At 42.3% G+C, this 20,256-nt stretch overlaps 1 protein-coding gene across 1 annotated transcript in view; it reads left to right on the top strand.

Annotated features, from left to right (window-relative positions):
- Nucleotides 1-1,441: 1,441 nt before the first annotated feature.
- Nucleotides 1,442-20,256, top strand: part of LOC116504795 (zinc finger protein 208-like) — a 32,463-nt gene continuing 13,648 nt past the window's right edge. Inside the window, 7 exon segments of the mRNA XM_032212025.1 lie at nucleotides 1,442-1,529; nucleotides 4,657-7,230; nucleotides 7,232-7,437; nucleotides 14,223-15,085; nucleotides 15,170-15,246; nucleotides 18,025-18,359; nucleotides 18,443-19,851. Of these exon segments, the coding sequence (XP_032067916.1) occupies nucleotides 5,215-7,230; nucleotides 7,232-7,437; nucleotides 14,223-15,085; nucleotides 15,170-15,246; nucleotides 18,025-18,359; nucleotides 18,443-19,851 (4,906 nt within the window). The 5' untranslated portion in view covers nucleotides 1,442-1,529; nucleotides 4,657-5,214.

The raw sequence follows: 20,256 nt of genomic DNA, 5'->3' as shown, positions 1-20,256 counted from the left end.
GAAAAGATCAGAGTGACAACAGACTGATTAGCTCAGGGCGAAGATGTAAAAATAGGAAATACAGTAGAAGACACTAGAGCTCATCCCTGCCCCATGGGAAGTACTTTAGGGCAGAGGAATAACAAAACGAAAGATAGGATTAGAACCCTTAGCAAAGGGACACAAACAAATAGAGCTATCTATCTCTTTGTAATGCTGACATCTACTGGGGGCTGATCAAATAATAGTACAAAGAAAACAAAAGGACTTCAAGGAGGAAAATGGTATAAAAAATATACACTTATTGTTTGACGGGGTCAGCTCAACTAGGAACGCTGATCTACATCAATGACAGTCTTGCTTTCCTGAAATAATAAAGACAACCTGTTTTCAAATGCAGCTTGCTTCGATCCTAAATTCATTCACTCAGCCAGTGATGCTCTCCCAGCCAGAAATCTGAACCCGCAGAGGAAACCTTTTTCCATTTAACACCATCTTCAAAAAAAGAGGCAAAAAACAAATCCAGGAAATTACAAACAGATCAGCCTGACATTAATACCTGGTAACATCTTGGAAAACATATCCAGACAACAAATCTGTGAACACATGGAAGGAAACAAAATTATAACCAGTAACCAGTAGGATTGATTTAAAACATTATGCCAAACAAACCTTATTTAATTGTTTGACAAAATGACTAATTAGTGGACCAGCAAAATGCTGTGGATATCATATACTTAGATTTCAGTAAAGCATTTGATAAGGTAGATCACAACCTACAGTAGTGGCCAAAATTGTGGAAACCTTTTGGGAAAAGTTTATTTTTGAGGTTTGTTGGCTAATAACACTTTTTTTGGGGGGGGGCGGGGAATACCATAAAATTATATATCAGTGAAAAGATATTTTAATCAAGAATGTAATGCAATTACTTTTATGAAATATTTTCTATTAGAATAGCAGTTATAAAGAAGAAAAGTGAAACACGTAGAAAAAATGGTGTAGTGGTGAAGGCACCAGGTTAGAGACAGAGAAACACTCAGTTCCAGTCCCACCTGAAGAGCAAAACCATCTGTTGAACTTTAGCCAGTCCTCTCAAGTTTAGGAAGCAGGAAAGGGGGGAAACCACTCCAAAAACCCTTGCCAGGACATTACAGACTGACCCAAAGGCACTAAAAACGAAGCTAAGTAGCGTCACGTGTCACTACTTCACGGGGCTCAGTTGCAAAGGTGGGTCGCTAGGAATCGAAAAAGCCCGGCTGCCATATAATCACTACAACATCTTCCATAACGCCTTGGTGGAGATTGGACAAGCATGTTTTCCCACCTCCTGTCGCTTGAGGGCGGTGAGGGAACATCTGTGCCTAGAAAGGCATCAATTCAGTAGTGTCAGCCCTGCTTCAGCTTGAAAAAACCATCGAGTACATCATTGCTAGAAAGAATGAGAGTAGAGAAGAAGCTCAGGGGAATTTCCTCTTGGATCGCTTATGGGGGGAAGGAGGTGTGCAGAGCGGCTTTTGTGCTCTTCCCAGGATCGAAGCCGCAGCTTTAAGGTGAGTGGAAGGCCGGTGGGAGGAGAGTCCTGGAGCAAGTCGGGGTGTTCGGTTCCCTCCACGGCCTGGAAGCAGAGAAGCAACTGGGCTGAAGCATCTCAGCTGCTGCTGCTGCAGGTTCCTTCCCTCCCCGAATTTAAGCCCACTGGGGCTGCACGCTATGAAACTGGTGGCTGCAATTTTCCTCCTGGTGGGAAGATTTTAAAAATCTCTCTTAAATTAAGGAGGATTCTTTGGGAATGGCTTCCCTCCAGAGGTTGTGGGTGCTCCCTTCACTTAGAGACATAAAAGATACATACATATTAAAATACATTAAAGGTACAGATGTAACTTCGCTCTGTCCTGTGGCATCATGCTTCATGATTGGGTCGCTTAGTGACACAGATTCCAGGCCCATCTGCAGTCAGTAAGTGAGGACTACTTCAATTGGGATGTCACCAAAGGGGTTGTGGAAAGTATTTACTCCCCTTGCTTTGAGCTCATGGCTTCAGCTGTTGCTTCAAATCTTGCAGAGGCTTTCGACATCATTTCATCCATTAAAGTCCTCACATCTGTAAAGTTAGTGTCATGCAGATTGACAGGTGTGGCTCAGTAAAATCAAGTGTGTCTGTTGAGAAGCCAATGCTTTTATTTATCTGAACAAAAACTTTCCAATGAAAGTTTCCATGGCCCCAGAAGCCTGTTGAGGCCTGAACTTCAGCCTTGCCATCTGAAAACATGAGCAATCATCAAATTCATCAGGTTCCCGATTAACATTAGTGCAGAAGGTTTGACTGTAACAATTTTAATTATTTTTTCAGGCTTGAAAGGCATGGATTATCTCCCTATTGTAGATGTGTGTATTTTTATTTCCCTCTGAGTGTATTTGTCTGCAAACGTATAATTTCTCATGTGGAAAAGAAAGTATACTCTCCTTGACTTCTATGATTTTAGGTATCAGGGCGTAGTAAAAATCAGTTGGTCCTTAGGAGTTCTTAAAAGTAGATTAATACAACAACGGATGAACAACAACAACACCTGACATATTACATCAGGTCATCATTTATTTTATAAAAAGAAAGGCAAAACGGAGAAGTCATGTGTGAAAAATGTATGACTCAATAATTTGTAGAACCAACTTTAGCAGCAACAACTAGAAGTAATTCTTTTCTGTGTGACTTTATCAGTGTCTTGAAGTGTTGTGGAGGAATTTTGGCCCTCTCTTCTTTACAATATTGCTTCAGTTCATTAAGATTTGTGGGTGTTTTTTTATGCACAACTCTCTTGAGGTCCCTTGTCGTCCTCCCCGCCCAAGCGGCAGTGGGCTCCATGGGACATGGAATAAGGCAAACTCCCTGTCAAACATTAAGGCAAGCTGTGGAATCGGAATCAGACAGGTGCAGTAACCAATGTCATCCATGCCCTTGGTGCGCTGCTCACTTACATGGCCAGCCTTACTGTTTGAAGGCTGAATGAAGCCTTCAAATGAGCTCCCTGAGTCATAGGGAGAAGGGCGGCATATAAATCGAATAAACCTAAACCCAAGCACTGCGGGGCCAGGCACTTCACACCCGCGTCCAGCCCACCAGAGTTCGCTGCGCGGGGGCAGGAATAAGACCATGTCCCACGGACCCTGCTGCTGCATGAGCGGGGAGGATGATGAGAAGGAGAAGAACGGTGATGCTTTGTGCTGGCTGGGCAGGGAGGGAGCAAGTCATGCAGTGCTGGCTGGGTTGGGAAGGGGGCAATCATGGCTACCGCCAGCAGCAGCTTGAATACCCTGACTGAAGCTGGTATTCGCCATGCAGGGGGGGGAAATGAGAGGCCCTGCTGTCCCGTAAAGCCTGTCACTGCTTGAGTGGGGAGGAGAACAAGGAGAAAAACAGCTACTCAGGTGGCTCCTGCCCCACTCTCCCCGCTGCTGCTGCCAGCAACTTGAATGCCGCGACTGAAGCAGGGATCCGCACTCTCTCTCATTCACACACACAAACAGAGTTTGGAGAGCGCCCTTCCTCTCTCTCTCTGTCTTACTGCGGCAGATGTTGCAGTGCTTTGGTGCCTTGCTGGCGGGGCACCCAGTTAAGCTGGTGCAGGGATTGGAGGGGAAGCTCCATACCTACTCTCCGCCTTGATTCGTACTCCACTCCCACTGCCTCAGTCCCAGCAACCTGGGTGCCCTGGCGGAAGATCGCTCTTTCTCCCATAAAGACACACACACACACTGCGCTCTCTCTCTGCCTCTGTCTCTCTCTGTCTCGTCCCATTTGCATGCAAACATCCCAACAAGGTCTCATTAAGTAGTTAAGTGGAAAGTAGTTTGCAGTGGGGAGACTAGCAGGAGATTGGCAAACACTTTTCGCGTTGAGAATGAAAGTTTCTGGGTCCCTGACTCTGCAGAAGAGGATGGGTGCCTGAATCTGCATGATATTATAGCATTCAAGAGCGTCCATTCTCAGCATGAAAAGCCTTTCCAAGCCAAATCTCCTCTCCCTTCCTCAGAGGCAAAGAAACAGAGGATGCAAGGTAAGTGAGTCCTTGGGGCAGGAAAGGAGGGAGAAGCAAGTGGGCAGGAGAGGCCTTGAGGGCCTGTTCTATCACTACGCGCCCCCCTCCCCATGGCCTTCCCCACCCTGAGATACTTAATCTGCACCTTGTTATTCTTGAATTGTGAGCTCTTAAGAAACTTTCCCATCCTTGTGTGTTGCAAGCAGCTATTTCCAGTAGGGGAAACAGGACAAAGGAAGTGGGGAATATTATTTTCCTTTGCTATATTTCCAATCTGAATTAGACCATGGCAGGGTCCCTGCAGGAGAGCCCTTTTAATGTTTATGTATTACTAGAAAAGCAACTAACTTACTTCTGTTCTTAAATGCTGAAGCTGTTGCACAATAAAAACAGGAGTTCTAATCAACTTATTAGAACCATCATTTTGACAGTTTTGCTGTCCTGTATTGCGAACACCTCCACAAAGGGCAGGCATGGGATAAACTGAAGGTAGTTTGTTTTCAGTCTTTTAAGTTAATCCAATCAACAAGTGAATTTCATCATTTTTCATTGTAATGGAAACATTTTTCTTTTTTTCATCTTCTGCAACCATTTTATGCACAATTAAAGATACACTTTTATTTATTTTATTTGAAACTTATAGATACAGAAGATGGCAATAGGAGCACTCTGGACACTGAGGATAACAAGCAACATTGAAAAGGAAAACAAATCAGTCCAGAAATCAAAATATTTTCCATTTCCTTCAGAGAGCCACACAATTCTCCAACTTCCTCAGCAGGTGAGAGAGAAAATCAAGAAGAGATTTCTAGCTGGGAAACGGAGCGTGTGAATTCAAGCATAAATTACATGAATGGTCAAGGGAGATTATTTTTCCATTCAGCAAAAGAGGGAAATATCTGGAAGTTACTGGGGAGGAAAAGGAGAATTGGAAAACCACGTAGAGCAGACAGTGTGACAGGCATTGCTCTGGGAGGAAGAAAACGGCTTGAAACAAAACACCACCAAACAAGGGACCATCCATATTTTTGATCTCCTCAGGAATATGAGTTGTAGAAAAGCTCCATAGACGTGCCCATTGTGGGAAAGATACAACTTGCAAATCACAGTTGATTATGCATGAGAGGATCCAGACTGGAAAAGGCATACAAATACTCTGAATGTAGCAAAACCTTTGGTCACAACAACTCCGTTTTGTTTCATGGAACGACCCACACAGGACAGAAGCCCTAAAAGTGCTCCCAATGCAATAAATGCTTTAGCAAGTATGGCAACGTGGACTCACACCAAAGAGAAACTGTTTGAATGTCCTGAATGTGGGAAATGTTTCTGTGATAAATCCAAACTGGTTACACACCAGAGGACTCACACAGGAGAGAAACCCTTTGAATGTCCTGATTGTGGTAAAAGTTTTAGTCAGAATTCCAACCTTTTGGCACACCAAAGGACTCACACAAGAGAGAAACCCTTTCAATGTCCTGATTGTGGAAAAGGTTTTAGTCATCATTCGAGGCTGGTGGCACACCAAAGGACTCATAGAGGAGATAAACCCTTTGAGTGTACTGATTGTGGTAAAAGTTTTAGTCAAAATTACAACCTGTTGTCACACCAGAGAACTCACACAGGAGAGAAACCCTTTGAATGTCCTGATTGTGGGAAAAGTTTTAGTCACAATTCCAGCTTGGTGTCACACCAAAGGACTCACACAGGAGAGAAACCCTTTGAGTGTCCTGATTGTGGTAAAAGTTTTAGTCACAATTCCAGCCTGATGCAACACCAGAGGACTCACACAGGAGAGAAACCCTTTCAATGTCCTGATTGCGGAAAAGGTTTTAGTCATCATTCGGATCTGGTGAAACACCAAAGAACTCATACAGGAGAGAAACCATTTGAGTGTCCTGATTGTGGTAAAAGTTTTAGTCAGAGAGGCATCCTGGTGAAACACAAGAGGACTCACACAGGAGAGAAATCCTTTGAGTGTACTGATTGTGGTAAAAGTTTTAGTCAGAATTCCAACCTGTTGTCACACCAGAGAACTCACACAGGAGAGAAACCCTTTGAGTGTCCTGATTGTGGGAAAAGTTTTGGTCATCATTCCAGGCTGGTGACACACCAAGGAACTCATACAGGAGAGAAACCCTTTGAGTGTCCTGATTGTGGTAAAAGTTTTAGTCAAAATTGCAACATGTTGTCACACCAGAGAACTCACACAGGAGAGAAACCCTTTAAATGTCCTGATTGTGGGAAAAGTTTCAGTAGCAATTCCAGCCTGGTGAGACATCAGAGGACTCATACAGGGGAGAAACCCTTTGAATGTCCTGATTGTGGGAAATGTTTTAGTCAGAGAGGCATCCTGGTGAGACACAAGAGGACTCATACAGGAGAGAAATCCTTTGAGTGTCCTGATTGTGGTAAAAGTTTTAGTCAAAATTCCAGCCTGATGGAACCCCTGAGGACTCACACAGGAGAGAAACCGTTTGAATGTCCTGATTGTGGGAAAAGTTATAGTTGGAATTCCAGCCTGGTGACACACCAAAGGACTTACACAGGAGAGAAACCCTTTGAGTGTCCTGATTGTGGGAAAAGTTTTAGTCACAATTCCAGCCTGGTGACACACCAAAGGACTCACACAGGAGAGAAACACTTTGAGTGTCCTGATTGTGGAAAAAGTTTCAGTACCAATTCTAGCCTGGTGACACATCAAAGGACTCACACAGGAGAGAAACCGTTTGAATGTCCTTATTGTAGGAAAAGTTTTAGTCGGAATTACAGCCTGGTGATACACCAAAGAACTCACACAGGAGAGAAACCCTTTGAGTGTCCTGATTGTGGGAAAAGTTTTAGTCGGAATTCCGGCCTGATGGAACACCAGAGGACTCACACAGGAGAGAAACACTTTGAGTGTCCTGATTGCGGAAAAGGTTTTAGTCATCATTCGGGGCTGGTGAAACACCAAAGAACTCATACTGGAGAGAAACCATTTGAGTGTCCTGATTGTGGTAAACATTTCAGTACCAATTCTAGCCTGGTGACACATCAAAGGACTCATACAGGAGAGAAACCCTTTAAATGTCCTGATTGTGGAAAAAGTTTCAGTACCAATTCTAGGCTGGTGACACATCAAAGGACTCATACAGGAGAGAAACCCTTTGAGTGTTCTGATTGTGGTAAACATTTCAGTACCAATTCCAGCCTGGTGAAACACCAGAGAACTCACAACAGGAGAGAAATCCTTTGAATGTTCTCATTGCGGAAAAAAATTCAGTCATAATTCCACCCTGGCGACACACCAGAGAACTCACACAGGAGAGAAACCATATGAGTGTCCAGACTGTGGGAAAGATTTCAGTATTAGGACTACCCTTCTAAATCATATGCTTATACACACAGGGGAGAAACCATTTGAGTGTGCCGAATGTGGATGGTGCTTCAGGAAAAATTCCACCCTTATTGCACACAAGAAAATCCACATGAGGCCCCAAGTGATGAGTGTAGAAAAGATTTGAATTTCATTTCTAAAGTCCCTCTGTAAATCCAACTGAGAAATTGACTATTTAATTTGACTACAAAGAATTTGCCTAATTTTTAATAGGAAAATATGTAATGGCGTTAAACGGGAAGGAGGAAGGAAAAAATGGCAACATATTAGTGTGATAATGCCTATCTGGTCATTAGCAGCAGAACTTGCTGGATATGGGTAGTTCTTGGGTTATGAATGTAATGGATCCTGCCCTTTCCATCCGAAACTTGAGAAGTTATGGGAGTGAATCTCTTACATTGAACGACATCACTCCCTGCTTTCGCCCACACACTCATTGTTTTCCTGCTTCAGATCAGTTGGACAATGCATCTGGCGCCAAGAAAGCAGCCCTGAGAGGCTGTGTGCGACTTCTTAGAGTTGCTTTCTCATTGGCAAATCACTTGAGGATTGCGTTCCTGTAGGTTTTGGCAGCCCTTTGCAAAAAGCCTTTGCCTGTAGGAACAGGACCTCGGAGGGACACACCCACTCCTCCCAAGCTCAGTTGATGCCAACAAAGGCAGTTTGCAAAGGGCTGCTGAGGCCCTATGGGAATGCAATCTCCCAGCAGGCTTTGGCAAGGAAATGGCAAATGGAGGGAAGGACTGAAAGACTGAAGTCTTCCCTCCATTTGCAAACGTCCACGCCTCAATTCACAGAGAATAGATCCCTAAAGTGTCAGATTACTCAAGACTACTGACCTTGCGTGATCTTGCGGTACGTTAGGACTCTGTCCTCTGTGAATGCTGGCAAATAAAGCACAGCAGAGAGATCTTTGCAAGTTAAGTCACTCTCCACAGGCAAAATGCCTGTGAAGACTCAGCTGGGGTTGGGAGAATAGGGGTGAATATAACAGAGCCTCTGCGGTTGTTCGTTAGGATGAACAACAGCCGTGGTGCTCCAGTATTCATAATTTCGGGATTTGTTTGTAAATGCTGGGGGGAAGGGGGGGCTTATCGTGTAACTTTGAACATTTGCTAAAAGAACACTTGTAACCCAAGGATTACCTATATTTATATTTGTAGAAATTGTAAAAATCTTTTTGGAGTGGTCGCTGCCAAGGATTTAGGATCGAAGAGTTTCAATGGGTGAGAGACTAAAGGAAGCCAACTTCATTGGTGCTGGCCAGAGATGCTTCCAAGGGCACCCATGCTAAATGTCTTATGAGTCTGTAACTTTCCATACACAGAAGTTTTCATTAGGTCAAAGAGAGGAAATCACGTAACCAGCAGGGCTAGAAAAGTGGGGCTTGGGAAGAGGAGATGACTGTCTATATATGCTGAGAGAAATGTTTCCAAAAGGCATTTCAAAGGTTTGGAAGAAAGATTGGTAATACAGATGTGCATACAAAAATGTATCAAAGTTGCCCCACTCTTTGTTTGATACACATTCCTTTTTTAAGTCAAAATTTTAATTAATAAAATATGCAAAACAAGCAAAAACAATTGATACAGAGAAGCAGGAAAGGAGTTGAAAAAAAGAAAAAATGATACAATGCACCTTCCGCCTTTTTCTACATTGAGAAATTGTCATCACCCATTCCTCTTTGGAAATTACCTCTGCTCAGTTTACCAGAATAAAATCTTCCTTGGAAATTGATCCTGTCCTGAAGTCCATTCCTCACAGTAATCCAGTCCAACATTTCACTTTCACATTGCTCTTGGAACAGGGAGATTTTCTCTATGCACAGGTTGAAAGCAGCAAAGCTTTAATGAATACATTATATCGGCAAAGATGAGGGCAAAAGCAGATCTATTTCCCGCGCAAGTGCACATAAAGTTCAAGTTTTCCCTCTCTGCTATTAGGCCAGGACACATTGTCCAATGGAGACTTCCAGTATTGTTGTGAGAAAGTCTTTTTAGGCTCTTGTAAACCTGCCAAAATGTCCTTGGTTCCCATGGTTGGCATCGATGTCTGGAGCTTTGTTTTTTTTTTTTTTTTAAAAAAACTTTTTTATTTCCATTTTCATAACATACACTCACATGTATACTATACATAACCCGTATCATATAGTATTAAATAATAATTACATCAGTTCCTCTTGTCAACAATGCCCAGAAAAATAAAAACCCATTATAGCTCTTCTGCTCTCCATACACCTCTTTCTTCTACCACCCTCCAACTTTCTATCTTCCCTCCATCATCCTTTCCTACTCTATTTCCCCTTTCTTTCAACTGCTCCTCTCTCTACAATCCACTCCTCCTTATCCTCCTCATCTTCCCCCCTTACCCTCTCTCCTATCCTTCTCTTCCCATCTTTCTTCTCCCTTCTGATTCCCACTCCTCCTTTCATTGGTGTATTTCCACTACATGTCAATATGCTTAATATATCCTAGTTTAAAGAAAAAATAATCATAATAATAGTAATGAAAATATAAGAGAAAACAGTATACATGTGGAGTCAAATTACATTAATAGCAGTTAGACTTATATACCGCTTCATAGGGCTTTCAGCCCTCTCTAAGCGGTTTACAGAGTTAGCATATTGCCCCCAACAACAATCCGGGTCCTCATTTTACCCACCTCGGAAGGATGGAAGGCTGAGTCAACCCTGAGCCAGTGAGATTTGAACAGCTGAACTGCAGAACTGCAGTCAGCTGAAGTAGCCTGCAGTGCTGCCTTTAACCACTGCGCCACCTCGGCTCTGATTAAAATCTAACACGTATCAGCAAACCTGATATATATCCCTCCCCCACCCTCCCCCACAACCTTCCCCCCCCCCCCCGACTTCCCAGAACCCATACACGGTATAGATTTTTAACAAAAACAGTCTAAAATATATTGGGAAAAAGAATAAGAAATTGATAACATCTTTACATTGAACTTAGCTCCTCCTTGCTAAACTAATAAACAATTTAAATCATTCCTGATCTTAAGCATAAGCTATATGGAATTTCTTAGTCCCGTATTTATTTTGTATATAATCATTTCATTTTTTCCAGTCTCGTTTATATCTCTCGTTTGAGTGGTCCTTAAGATATGCAGATATTTTAGCCATCTTGGCTAAATTTGTGACTTTCAACTTCATTAAGTAATGAGATAGGTGTATAGTTTTTTAGTTGAGTAATACCTTGGTCTTCTTTAGGTATCAGGGATATAAAAGCTGTCTTCCAAGATGGGGGTACCTTCTGTTTGAATCTTATTAAGTAATTCCTTAAGAGGTTCTACCATTTCTAATTGTAGATTTTTATAGTAAGCCGCTGTCAAGCCATCTGTACCAGGTGCCTTTCAGGTCTTTAACTGCTTAATTACGTCCAAAATTTCCCCCGAAGTTATTGGTTGATTCAGTCTTTGCCTCTGCTCTTCTTTAACTATGGGTATTTTTTCTTTGTCCAAGTATCTCTCTATATCTAGGCCGTTAATTTTGTCACCCTTATACAACTCTGTAAAAAATTCTCGGAAGACCTTTTGAATCTGTGGAACACTTCCTTCCCTCTATAGAGCAATTTAGCTATGTTTCAAGAATTTTGTTTTTTCCTAATCTTATAAGCTAACCATCTGCCAGATTTATTTGCATTACAAAAAGTATTATGTTTTGCATATAACAGACTAGTGGCTATCTGGTCTGAGATCAACATATTAAATTGGTCCTTTAATATGTTAATTGCTTCTTTAATCTTTATATCTCCTGGTTTTAAAGTTAGCTCTTGCTCTTTCTTCCTAATTTCATCTTCCAGTTCTGTTCGTTTTACCCCTTGTTTATGTCTATGTAATCTATTTATATTTATCAAAGCTCCTCTCATATACGCTTTACTTGCATCCCATACAATTTCCATAGGTGTGCCCTTATTCATATTAAAAACAAAGTATTCTGTTAACAATTTTTTACATTCATTAATGTATTTTTCATATCTGAATAAATTTTCATTCAATCTCCAAGACCTTCTTGCTTGTGTCACCCCTCCCAACTCCATCCAAACTGGATTATGATCTGATAAAACTCTAGCTGAAATCTTTGTCTTCTTCCTGCACTTCCTAGATATTTTGTATTATTTTGTACTCTGCAGCTATTTCTAATTGTCCGGATATCCCGGTAATTATTCTCAGGAGGTTTGTTAATGTATCCTGGCTTTGTTATTCTAGTGACTTCCACTTTGGTTATGGGCTGTACTGGTCTTCCTAATGGAACACTTGGTGAAGTTCCCTTCCCACAGAGGTTAAAAAAATCACAGAAGACAGCAGTGGCATCATCAGTTCCATATTGTTTCCAATTGAAGAAAGTTAGCAACCCCCTTTAGAAGAATGAAATATGTTAGGAAATATTAAAAAGGCAGAATATTATATTTTCCCTAGGGGGGAAACATGTTTATAAAGAAAGATTCTCAAAGCCTCAGCTCTCTGCCCCCAGGAGAAACAAAGGGGCAACTTTTAGAAATGAATATTTGGTAATCCATTCAAGACAGGAATAGAACCCCAAGGAAGTCAGCATCTAGGATTAATTACATTTGCTAAACAAGATTAAAAACCCCAAATCATTGCTGGCCTTTGTGAGACCAACTACCGTATTTTTCAAAGTATAAGAAACACCTTTTCCCCCTCAAAAAAGAGGATGAAAATATGGGTACATCATACACTGAATACAGCCCCTGGAAACCCCACCCCTTTTGCAAAAATGTCCATGCATAGTCTTTAGGAGGCTTCCAGAGTGCTGCTGGGGACTGGAGAGAGGAAAAATGCGCAAAAACGGGCCATTTTTTGCCTCTTTTTGTCCCCCCCCCAGCCCCCAGGAGCACTCTACAACCCTCCTAAAGGCTATGCATGCTCCCCACTTTTTTTTTTTTTTTTTACAAAAAATGGGCCTGTTTTCGCAAAAAAACGGCCATTTTTGGGAGGTCTGCAGAGTGCAATTCTTTTTTTTAAAAAAATGCCTCTTTAAAATCTTGGTGCGTCTTATACACCAGTGCGTCTTGTACTCCGGAAAATATGGTAATTAAAATCAAATAACAAAATACACAAAACAAGCCTCCAAATTTCAGCCTGGAAGCAGAGAAGCAACTGGGCTGAAGCATCTCAGCTGCTGATGCTGCAGGTTCCTTCCCTCCCCGAATTTAAGCCCACTGGGGCTGCACGCTGTGAAACTGGTGGCTGCGATTTTCCTTCTGGTGGGAAGATTGAAAAAGTCTCTTTTAAATTAAGGTTGATTCTTTGGGAATGTCTTCCCTCCAGAGGTTGTGGGTGCTGCCATCGCTGGAGGGTTTTCAGGGGAGATTGAACAGCCGTTTGTTGCTTGTACTGATATGCTGTGCTTGATTTTTGTCAAACATGTCACTGTGCACTACGGCCGAACATCTCCACTTTGGTCTGGTCTGTGCAAAGGACAGTGTTCCAGAAGTCCTGTGGTTTGTCCAGGTGCAACTTTGCAAATCTCAGACATGTTCCTATGACCTTTTTAGAGAGAAGAGCAACCCTTCCAAACGAATCAGAGTTGTTCAGTTTTTTTCTATTTGCACTGTCATGAATCTTGATATTTAACATGCTAACTGAAGCCTGTAGAGTCTGTTATATAACCTTTTTAAAAAAAAAATTGCTCTGGCCATTGCATCATCTGGCCTTGGGATGGATTTTCTTGGATGTCCACTCCTGGGAAGATTGGCAACGATCACATTTTTCAGAGTATAAGACACACCAAGGTTTTGAAGGGGCTAATTAAAAAAAAGTAGGTAGGTAGATTGAGTTAGAGAGAGGGAGAGAGAGAGTTGGTAGGTAGGTAGGTAGGTAGGTAGATGACGTGAGAGAGCGAAATACAGTAGGTAGGGAGAGAGATTGCGTGTGTAGGTAAGTAGAGGGATAGAGAGAGAGTAATAGAAAGAGAAATACAGTACTGCTAAGAATTCATTGATTGACCCAGTCAACAAGCGAATTTCATCATTGAATGGATCTGGGTAGTCTTCCATGTGTCAAATGAATAATGATTAATGTAAAATTATTGTAGCTTTGTGGCATGTTTGCTTTTTCATTGTAACATAAGCTTTTTTCTTTTTTTCTCATCTTCTGCAACCATTTTATGCATAATTATACACTTTAATTTGAATCCTATAGACAAAGAGGATGGCAATATGAGCACGCTGAACAATTGAGGAAAACAAGCAACATTGAAAAGGAAAACAAATCAGTCCAGAAATCAAATGTTTTCCACTTCCTCCAGAAAAACACACAATTCTTCACCTTCCGGGTAAGAGAGAAAAAAGAGAAAATAAAGAAGAGATTTCTATCTGGAGAAAGTAGAGTATGCAAAACTCAAGTATATGTTACATGAAAAGTCAAGGGGGATTATTGTTCTTTTGAGCAAAAAAGGGAAATATCTAGAAGTTACTGGGCAGAAAGTGGGGCAACCCTCACTCTGGAAGGAAGAATATCACCACTAAATCAAAGCAGCACTAAACAAGGGATCTTCCATAATTTTGATCTCCCCAGGAATATGAGTTGTGGAAAAGCTCCATTGACGTGCCTGTTGTGCGAAAGATACAACTTGCAACTCATAGCTGATTATGCCTGAGAGGAATCCAAACTGGAGAAAACTGGAGAATGTGGCAAAACCTTTGGTCAGAACAACTCTGTTGTGATTCAGGGAAGGATCCACATAAGAAAAAAAGCCCTTCAAGTGCTCCCAATGCAGTAAATTTTTTAGCGAGCATGGCAACATGGACTCATACCAAGATGAAACCCTTCGAATGTCCTGATTGTGGGAAAAGTTTCAGTACCAATTCGACCCTGGCTCAACACCGGAGGATTCACACGGGAGAGAAACTATTTCAATGTCCTGATTGTGGGAAATTTTTCAGTCAAAATTCCAAACTCGTGAGACACCAGAGAACTCACACAGGAGAAAAACCCTTTGAATGTCCTCATTGCGGAAAAAGTTTCAGTCGGAACTCTTTCCTTGTGGCACATGAGAGAACAGGAGAAAAACCCTTCGAATGTTCTGATTGTGGGAAAAGTTTCAGTCAGAACTCCACCCTGGTGAAACACCAGAGAACTCACGCCGGAGAAAAACCCTTTAAATGTTCTGATTGCGGAAAAAGTTTCAGTCAGAATTCCAACCTGGTGACACACCAGAAAACTCACACAGGAGAGAAACCATATGAGTGTCCAGAATGTGGGAAAGATCTCAGTAGTATGACTAGCCTTCTAAATCATATGCTTATACACACAGGGGAGAAACCATTTGAGTGTCCTGACTGTGGGAAATGTTTCAGTCAGAATTCCCAACGGATTACACATCAGAGTGCTCACACAAGAGAGAAACCGTTTGAATGTCCTGATTGTGGGAAAAGCTTCACTCAGAATTCCAGCCTGGTGACACACCAGTGGATTCACACAGGAGAAAAACCCTTTGAATGTCCTAATTGCGGAAAAAGTTTCAGTCAGAACTCCAGCCTGGTGGCACACCAGAGAACTCACACAGGAGAAAAACCCTTTCAATGTTCTGATTGTGGAAAAAGTTTCAGTCAGAATTCCACCCTGGTGACACACCAAAGAACTCACACAGAAGAGAAACCATATGATTGTCCAGACTGTGGGAAATATCTCAGTAGTGTGACTAGCCTTCTAAATCATATGCTTTTACACACTGGAGAGAAACTCTTTGAATGTCCTGATTGTGGGAAACGTTACAGTCAGAATTCAAACCTGGTGACACACCAGACAACTCACACAGGAGAAAAACCTTTTGAATGTTCTGATTGTCAGAAAAGTTTCAGTACCAATTCCAGCCTGGTGTCACACCAGAGAGAAACCATTTGAATATCCTAATTACAGAAAAAGTTTCAGTCAGAATTCCAGCCTGGTGACACACCAGAGAACTCACACAGGAGAGAAACCATATGAGTGTCCAGACTGTGGGAAATATGTCAGTAGTATGACTAGCCTTCTAAATCATATGCTTATACCCACTGGAGAGAAATCCTTTGAATGTCCTAAATGTGGGAAATGTTTCAGTCAAAATTTCAGACTTCTGAGGTTTTTTGTCTTTCAATTTGCCAGAGAGTTCTTTATGGATCCAGTAGAGGGCACTTTAAGTCCTGAGTGGTCATCATCTGAATCGGTTTCACTTTCTCCCATGGAAGAGGAGGGTTCCTTCTCCTGGCCTGGAGAAAGGACATCAACACCTTCCACGCTTTCCAGGGCAGTTTCACAGCGTCTCCCTAGTTGCCAGCCAGGTTCCTCCCTACCAGCCAGGGTCAGTTTTGGGAGATGTCTAGCGTAGCAGTTGGGTTCCCAATGCCCCTCCTTTCCTTCTTTTGGTGCCTCCTCAGACCTCCCCCACATGTGCACCAACAGCTCACAAAACTCCTGTGTGTACTCAGCCTCAGGCCTCCCCTCCTGGGTTAAGGGTTTCATCCTGCTTTTCGCCTTTTGATTTAGGGGGGGGTCATCAAAACGTTTCCTCAAGGCAGTCATAAACTCCTTGTAATCCCTCAGCAGGGGGAAAACATCATTATGCAAGGCTACCATCCAGGCAGCCGCTTTTCTTTCCAAAGCCATAGTAACACTTCTCACTTTGGCAACTTCCGATGAAAAACCTCCCCAAACTCCTGCATGTAATTCCAAACTTGTAAAAAAAAACCCCAGTTCTTTGGGATCCCCTCTGTACTTCACTCCAAGTGGAGGAATCTGAGGCAGGACGGTTGGCCTTGACCAGGTCCAAACATCGGCCAATAACATGATCAGAAGATGGTGAGAACAAAACTCCCTTTATGACAATTATCTTGAATGTCCAGTCCTGGGAAGATTGGCAACTGTCTTAAATGTTTCCTCTTCTGAATAATCTTCCTCAGTGTAGAATGATGGATTTTAAATTACCGTATTTTTTTGAGTATAAGATGCACCAAGACTTTGAAGAGGCAAATATTTCAAAAAGGTTTTGCACTCTGCAGATCACCCAAACATGGCCCTTTTCTCGCAAAAACTGGGCCATTTTTGTATCCAAAAAAGGGGGCATGCACAGACTTTAAGGGGCTTATAGAGTGCTCCTGGGGGCTAGGGGAGCAAAAATGAGAGAAAAACGGCCCATTTTAGTTTATATCTGCCCCCGCCTGCTCCCAGGACCACTTTGGAAGCCTCCTAAAGGCTATGCACAGCCGTTTTGGTGAAGGGGGCGGTGTTTCAGGAGGCCAAAAATGTTGTATTTACTGTATAAGATGCACCCAGATTTTCACCCTTTTTTGAAGGAAAAGGGTGCATCTTATACTCCAAAAAATATGGTATCTGGAAATGGCCTTTTAAACCTTCCCAAATTGATGTACAGCAACAATTGCTTCTCTAAGATCATTGCTGAGGTCTTTAATCTTTGGCATTGTCTTAACACACACCTCAATGTCAGAGACTAGGAAACTCCTACATTTTGGCTTTTGTAGATGTAGTCTCTATCTCTGACCTGTGTTGCAACGTGAATCAATTAAATACAGTCTGACTGAAGTACTAATGCAAATATCTGGCATATTTCATGTTTCAGCTAACCATGAAAACATTAAGTTTGGATTCAAAGCAAAATTGTGGTTGCATGTTTGCATTTCTATTTTTAGTGTTTTTAAATTTTATAACACCTGTGTTTGAAAACAACCCTTTGCACTGCTAAGAATTCATTGATTGACCCAGTCAACAACCAATTTCTTCATTGAATGGATATTTGAACTTGGATCTGGGGAGTTTTCCATGTGCCAAATGAATCATGATTAATGTAAAATTATTGTAGGATTGTGACATGTTTGCTATTTCATTGCAATATAAGCTCTTTTCTTTTTTCCTCCTCTTCTGCAACCATTTTATGCACAATTAAAGATACACTTTTATTTGAATCTTATAGACTCTGGAGACTGAGGATAACAAGCAACATTGAAAAGGAAAACAAATCAGTCCGGAAATCAAAGTGTTTTTCATTTCCTTCAGAGAGCCACACAATTCTCCAATTTCCTCAGCAGGTGAGAGAGAAACGAGAGAAAATCAAGAACAGATTTCTAGCTGGGAAACGGAGAGTGTGAATTCAAGCATATATTACATGAAAGGTCAAGGGAGATTATTTTTCCATTCAGCAAAAGAGGGAAATATCTGGAAGTTACTGAGGAGGAAAAGGAGAATTGGAAAACCACATAGAGCAGACAGTGTTGACGAGCATTGCTCTGGGAGGAAGAAAATGGCTTGAAACAAAACGACAAAAAAACAAGGGACAGTCCATATTTTTGATCTCAGGAATATGAGTTGTGGAAAAGCTCCATAGACGTGCCAGTTGTGTGAAAGATACAACTTGCAAATCACAGTTGATTATGCATGAGACAATCCAGACTGGAGAAAAGCCATACAAATACTCTGAATGTAGCAAAACCTTTAGTCACAACAACTCCGTTTTGTTTCATGGAAGGACCCACACAGGACAGAAGCCCTAAAAGTGCTCCCAATGTGATAAATGCTTTAGCAAGTATGGCAATGTGGACTCACACCAAGGAGAAACTGTTTGAATGTCCTGAATGTGGGAAATGTTTCTGTGATAAATCCAAGCTGGTTACACACCAGAGGACTCACACAGGAGAGAAACCCTTTGAATGTCCTGATTGTGGGAAAAGTTTCAGTCAGCGTTCCAGCTTGGTTACACACCAGAGGACTCACACAGGAGAGAAACCCTTTCAATGTTTTGATTGTGGTAAAACTTTTAGTCAGACTTCCAACCTGTTGGGACACCAAAGGACTCACACAGGAGAGAAACCCTTTGAGTGTCCTAATTGTGGAAAAAGTTTTAGTCGTCATTCCAGCCTGGTTACACACCAAAGGACTCACACAGGAGAGAAACCCTTTGAGTGTCCTGATTGTGGGAAAGGTTTCAATACCAATTCCAAGCTGGTGACACACCAGAGGGTTCATACAGGGAGAAACCCTTTGAGTGTCCTGATTGTGGGAAAAGTTTCAATACCAATTCCAGTCTGGTGACACACCAGAGGGTTCACACAGGAGAGAAACCCTTTGAGTGCCCTGATTGTGGTAAAAGTTTTAGTCAGAATTCTAGTCTGGTTAAACACCAGAGCACTCACACAGGAGAGAAACCCTTTGAGTGTCCTGGATGTGGAAAAAGTTTCAATACCAATTCCACGCTGGTGAGACACCAGAGGGTTCACACAGGAGAGAAACCCTTTGAGTGTCCTGATTGTGGGAAAAGTTTCAATACCAATTCCAGTCTGGTTAGACACCAGAGGGTTCACACAGGAGAGAAACCCTTTGAGTGCCCTGATTGTGGTAAAAGTTTTAGTCACTATTCCAGCATGGTGACACACCAAAGAACTCACACAGGAGAGAAACCCTTTGAGTGTCCTGATTGTGGGAAAAGTTTCAGTACCAATTCCAACCTGGTGATGCACAGGAGGACTCACACAGGAGAGAAACCCTTTAAATGTCCTGAGTGTGGAAAATGTTTCAGTCAGAGTTCTAGTCTGGTTAAACACCAGAGCACTCACACAGGAGAGAAACCCTTTGAGTGTCCTGATTGTGGGAAAAGCTTCACTAACAATTCTAACCTGGTGATACACAGGAGGAGTCACACAGGAGAGAAACCCTTTGAGTGTCCTGATTGTGGGAAAAGCTTCAGTAACAATTCTAACCTGGTGATACACAGGAGGAGTCACACAGGAGAGAAACCCTTTGAGTGTCCTGATTGTGGGAAAAGTTTCAATACCAATTCCAAGCTGGTGACACACAGGAGGAGTCACACAGGAGAGAAACCCTTTGAGTGTCCTGATTGTGGGAAAAGCTTCAGTAACAATTCTAACCTGGTGATACACAGGAGGAGTCACACAGGAGAGAAACCCTTTGAGTGTCCTGATTGTGGGAAAAGTTTCAATACCAATTCCAAGCTGGTGACACACCAGAGGGTTCACACAGGAGAGAAACCTTTTGAGTGTCCTGATTGTGGGAAAAGTTTCAATACCAATTCCAGTCTGGTTAGACACCAGAGGGTTCACACAGGAGAGAAATCCTTTGAGTGTCCTGATTGTGGGAAAAGTTTCAATACCAATTCCAAGCTGGTGACACACCAGAGGGTTCACACAGGAGAGAAACCCTTTGAGTGTCCTGATTGTGGGAAAAGTTTCAGTACCAATTCCAGCCTGGTGATGCACAGGAGGACTCACACAGGAGAGAAACCCTTTAAATGTCCTGATTGTGGGAAATGTTTCAGTCGGAATTCTAGTCTGGTTAAACACCAGAGCACTCACACAGGAGAAAAACCCTTTGAGTGTCCTTATTGTGGGAAAAGCTTTAGTAACAATTCTAACCTGGTGATACATAGGAGGAGTCACACAGGAGAGAAACCCTTTGAGTGTCCTGATTGTGGTAAAAGTTTCAATACCAATTCCAAGCTGGTGACACACTAGAGGGTTCACACAGAAGAGAAACCCTTTGAATGTCCTGATTGTTGGGAATGTTACAGTCAGAATTCCAGCCTGGTGAGTCACCAGAGGACTTCAAATGGTTTCTGGCCCCTTTCCAACAGGTGTCTCCAGGTTAGCAGTGCCCATATCACTGTGAAAGCCTCCTTGTCCCATGCAGCCCATCGTCTCTCTGTGTCTGTGAGCTTGCGGGAGGTGTAGGCGCAGGGTTGTAAGTTTCCTTAGTTGTTTCTTTGGAGTAGCACTCCTCCCACTGCCATGTCGCTGGCATTTACCTGGATCACGAAAGGTTGCTTCAGCACTGGCTCCTTTGCAAACATTTCTTTTAGTGTCTCGAACGGTTAGGTCCAATGGT

This window comes from Thamnophis elegans, chromosome 2, assembly GCF_009769535.1.
Source record: "Thamnophis elegans isolate rThaEle1 chromosome 2, rThaEle1.pri, whole genome shotgun sequence".
Lineage (NCBI taxonomy): Eukaryota > Metazoa > Chordata > Lepidosauria > Squamata > Colubridae > Thamnophis > Thamnophis elegans.
Note: the sequence above shows the minus strand (reverse complement) of the source record. Positions and strands in the feature narration are given on the sequence as shown.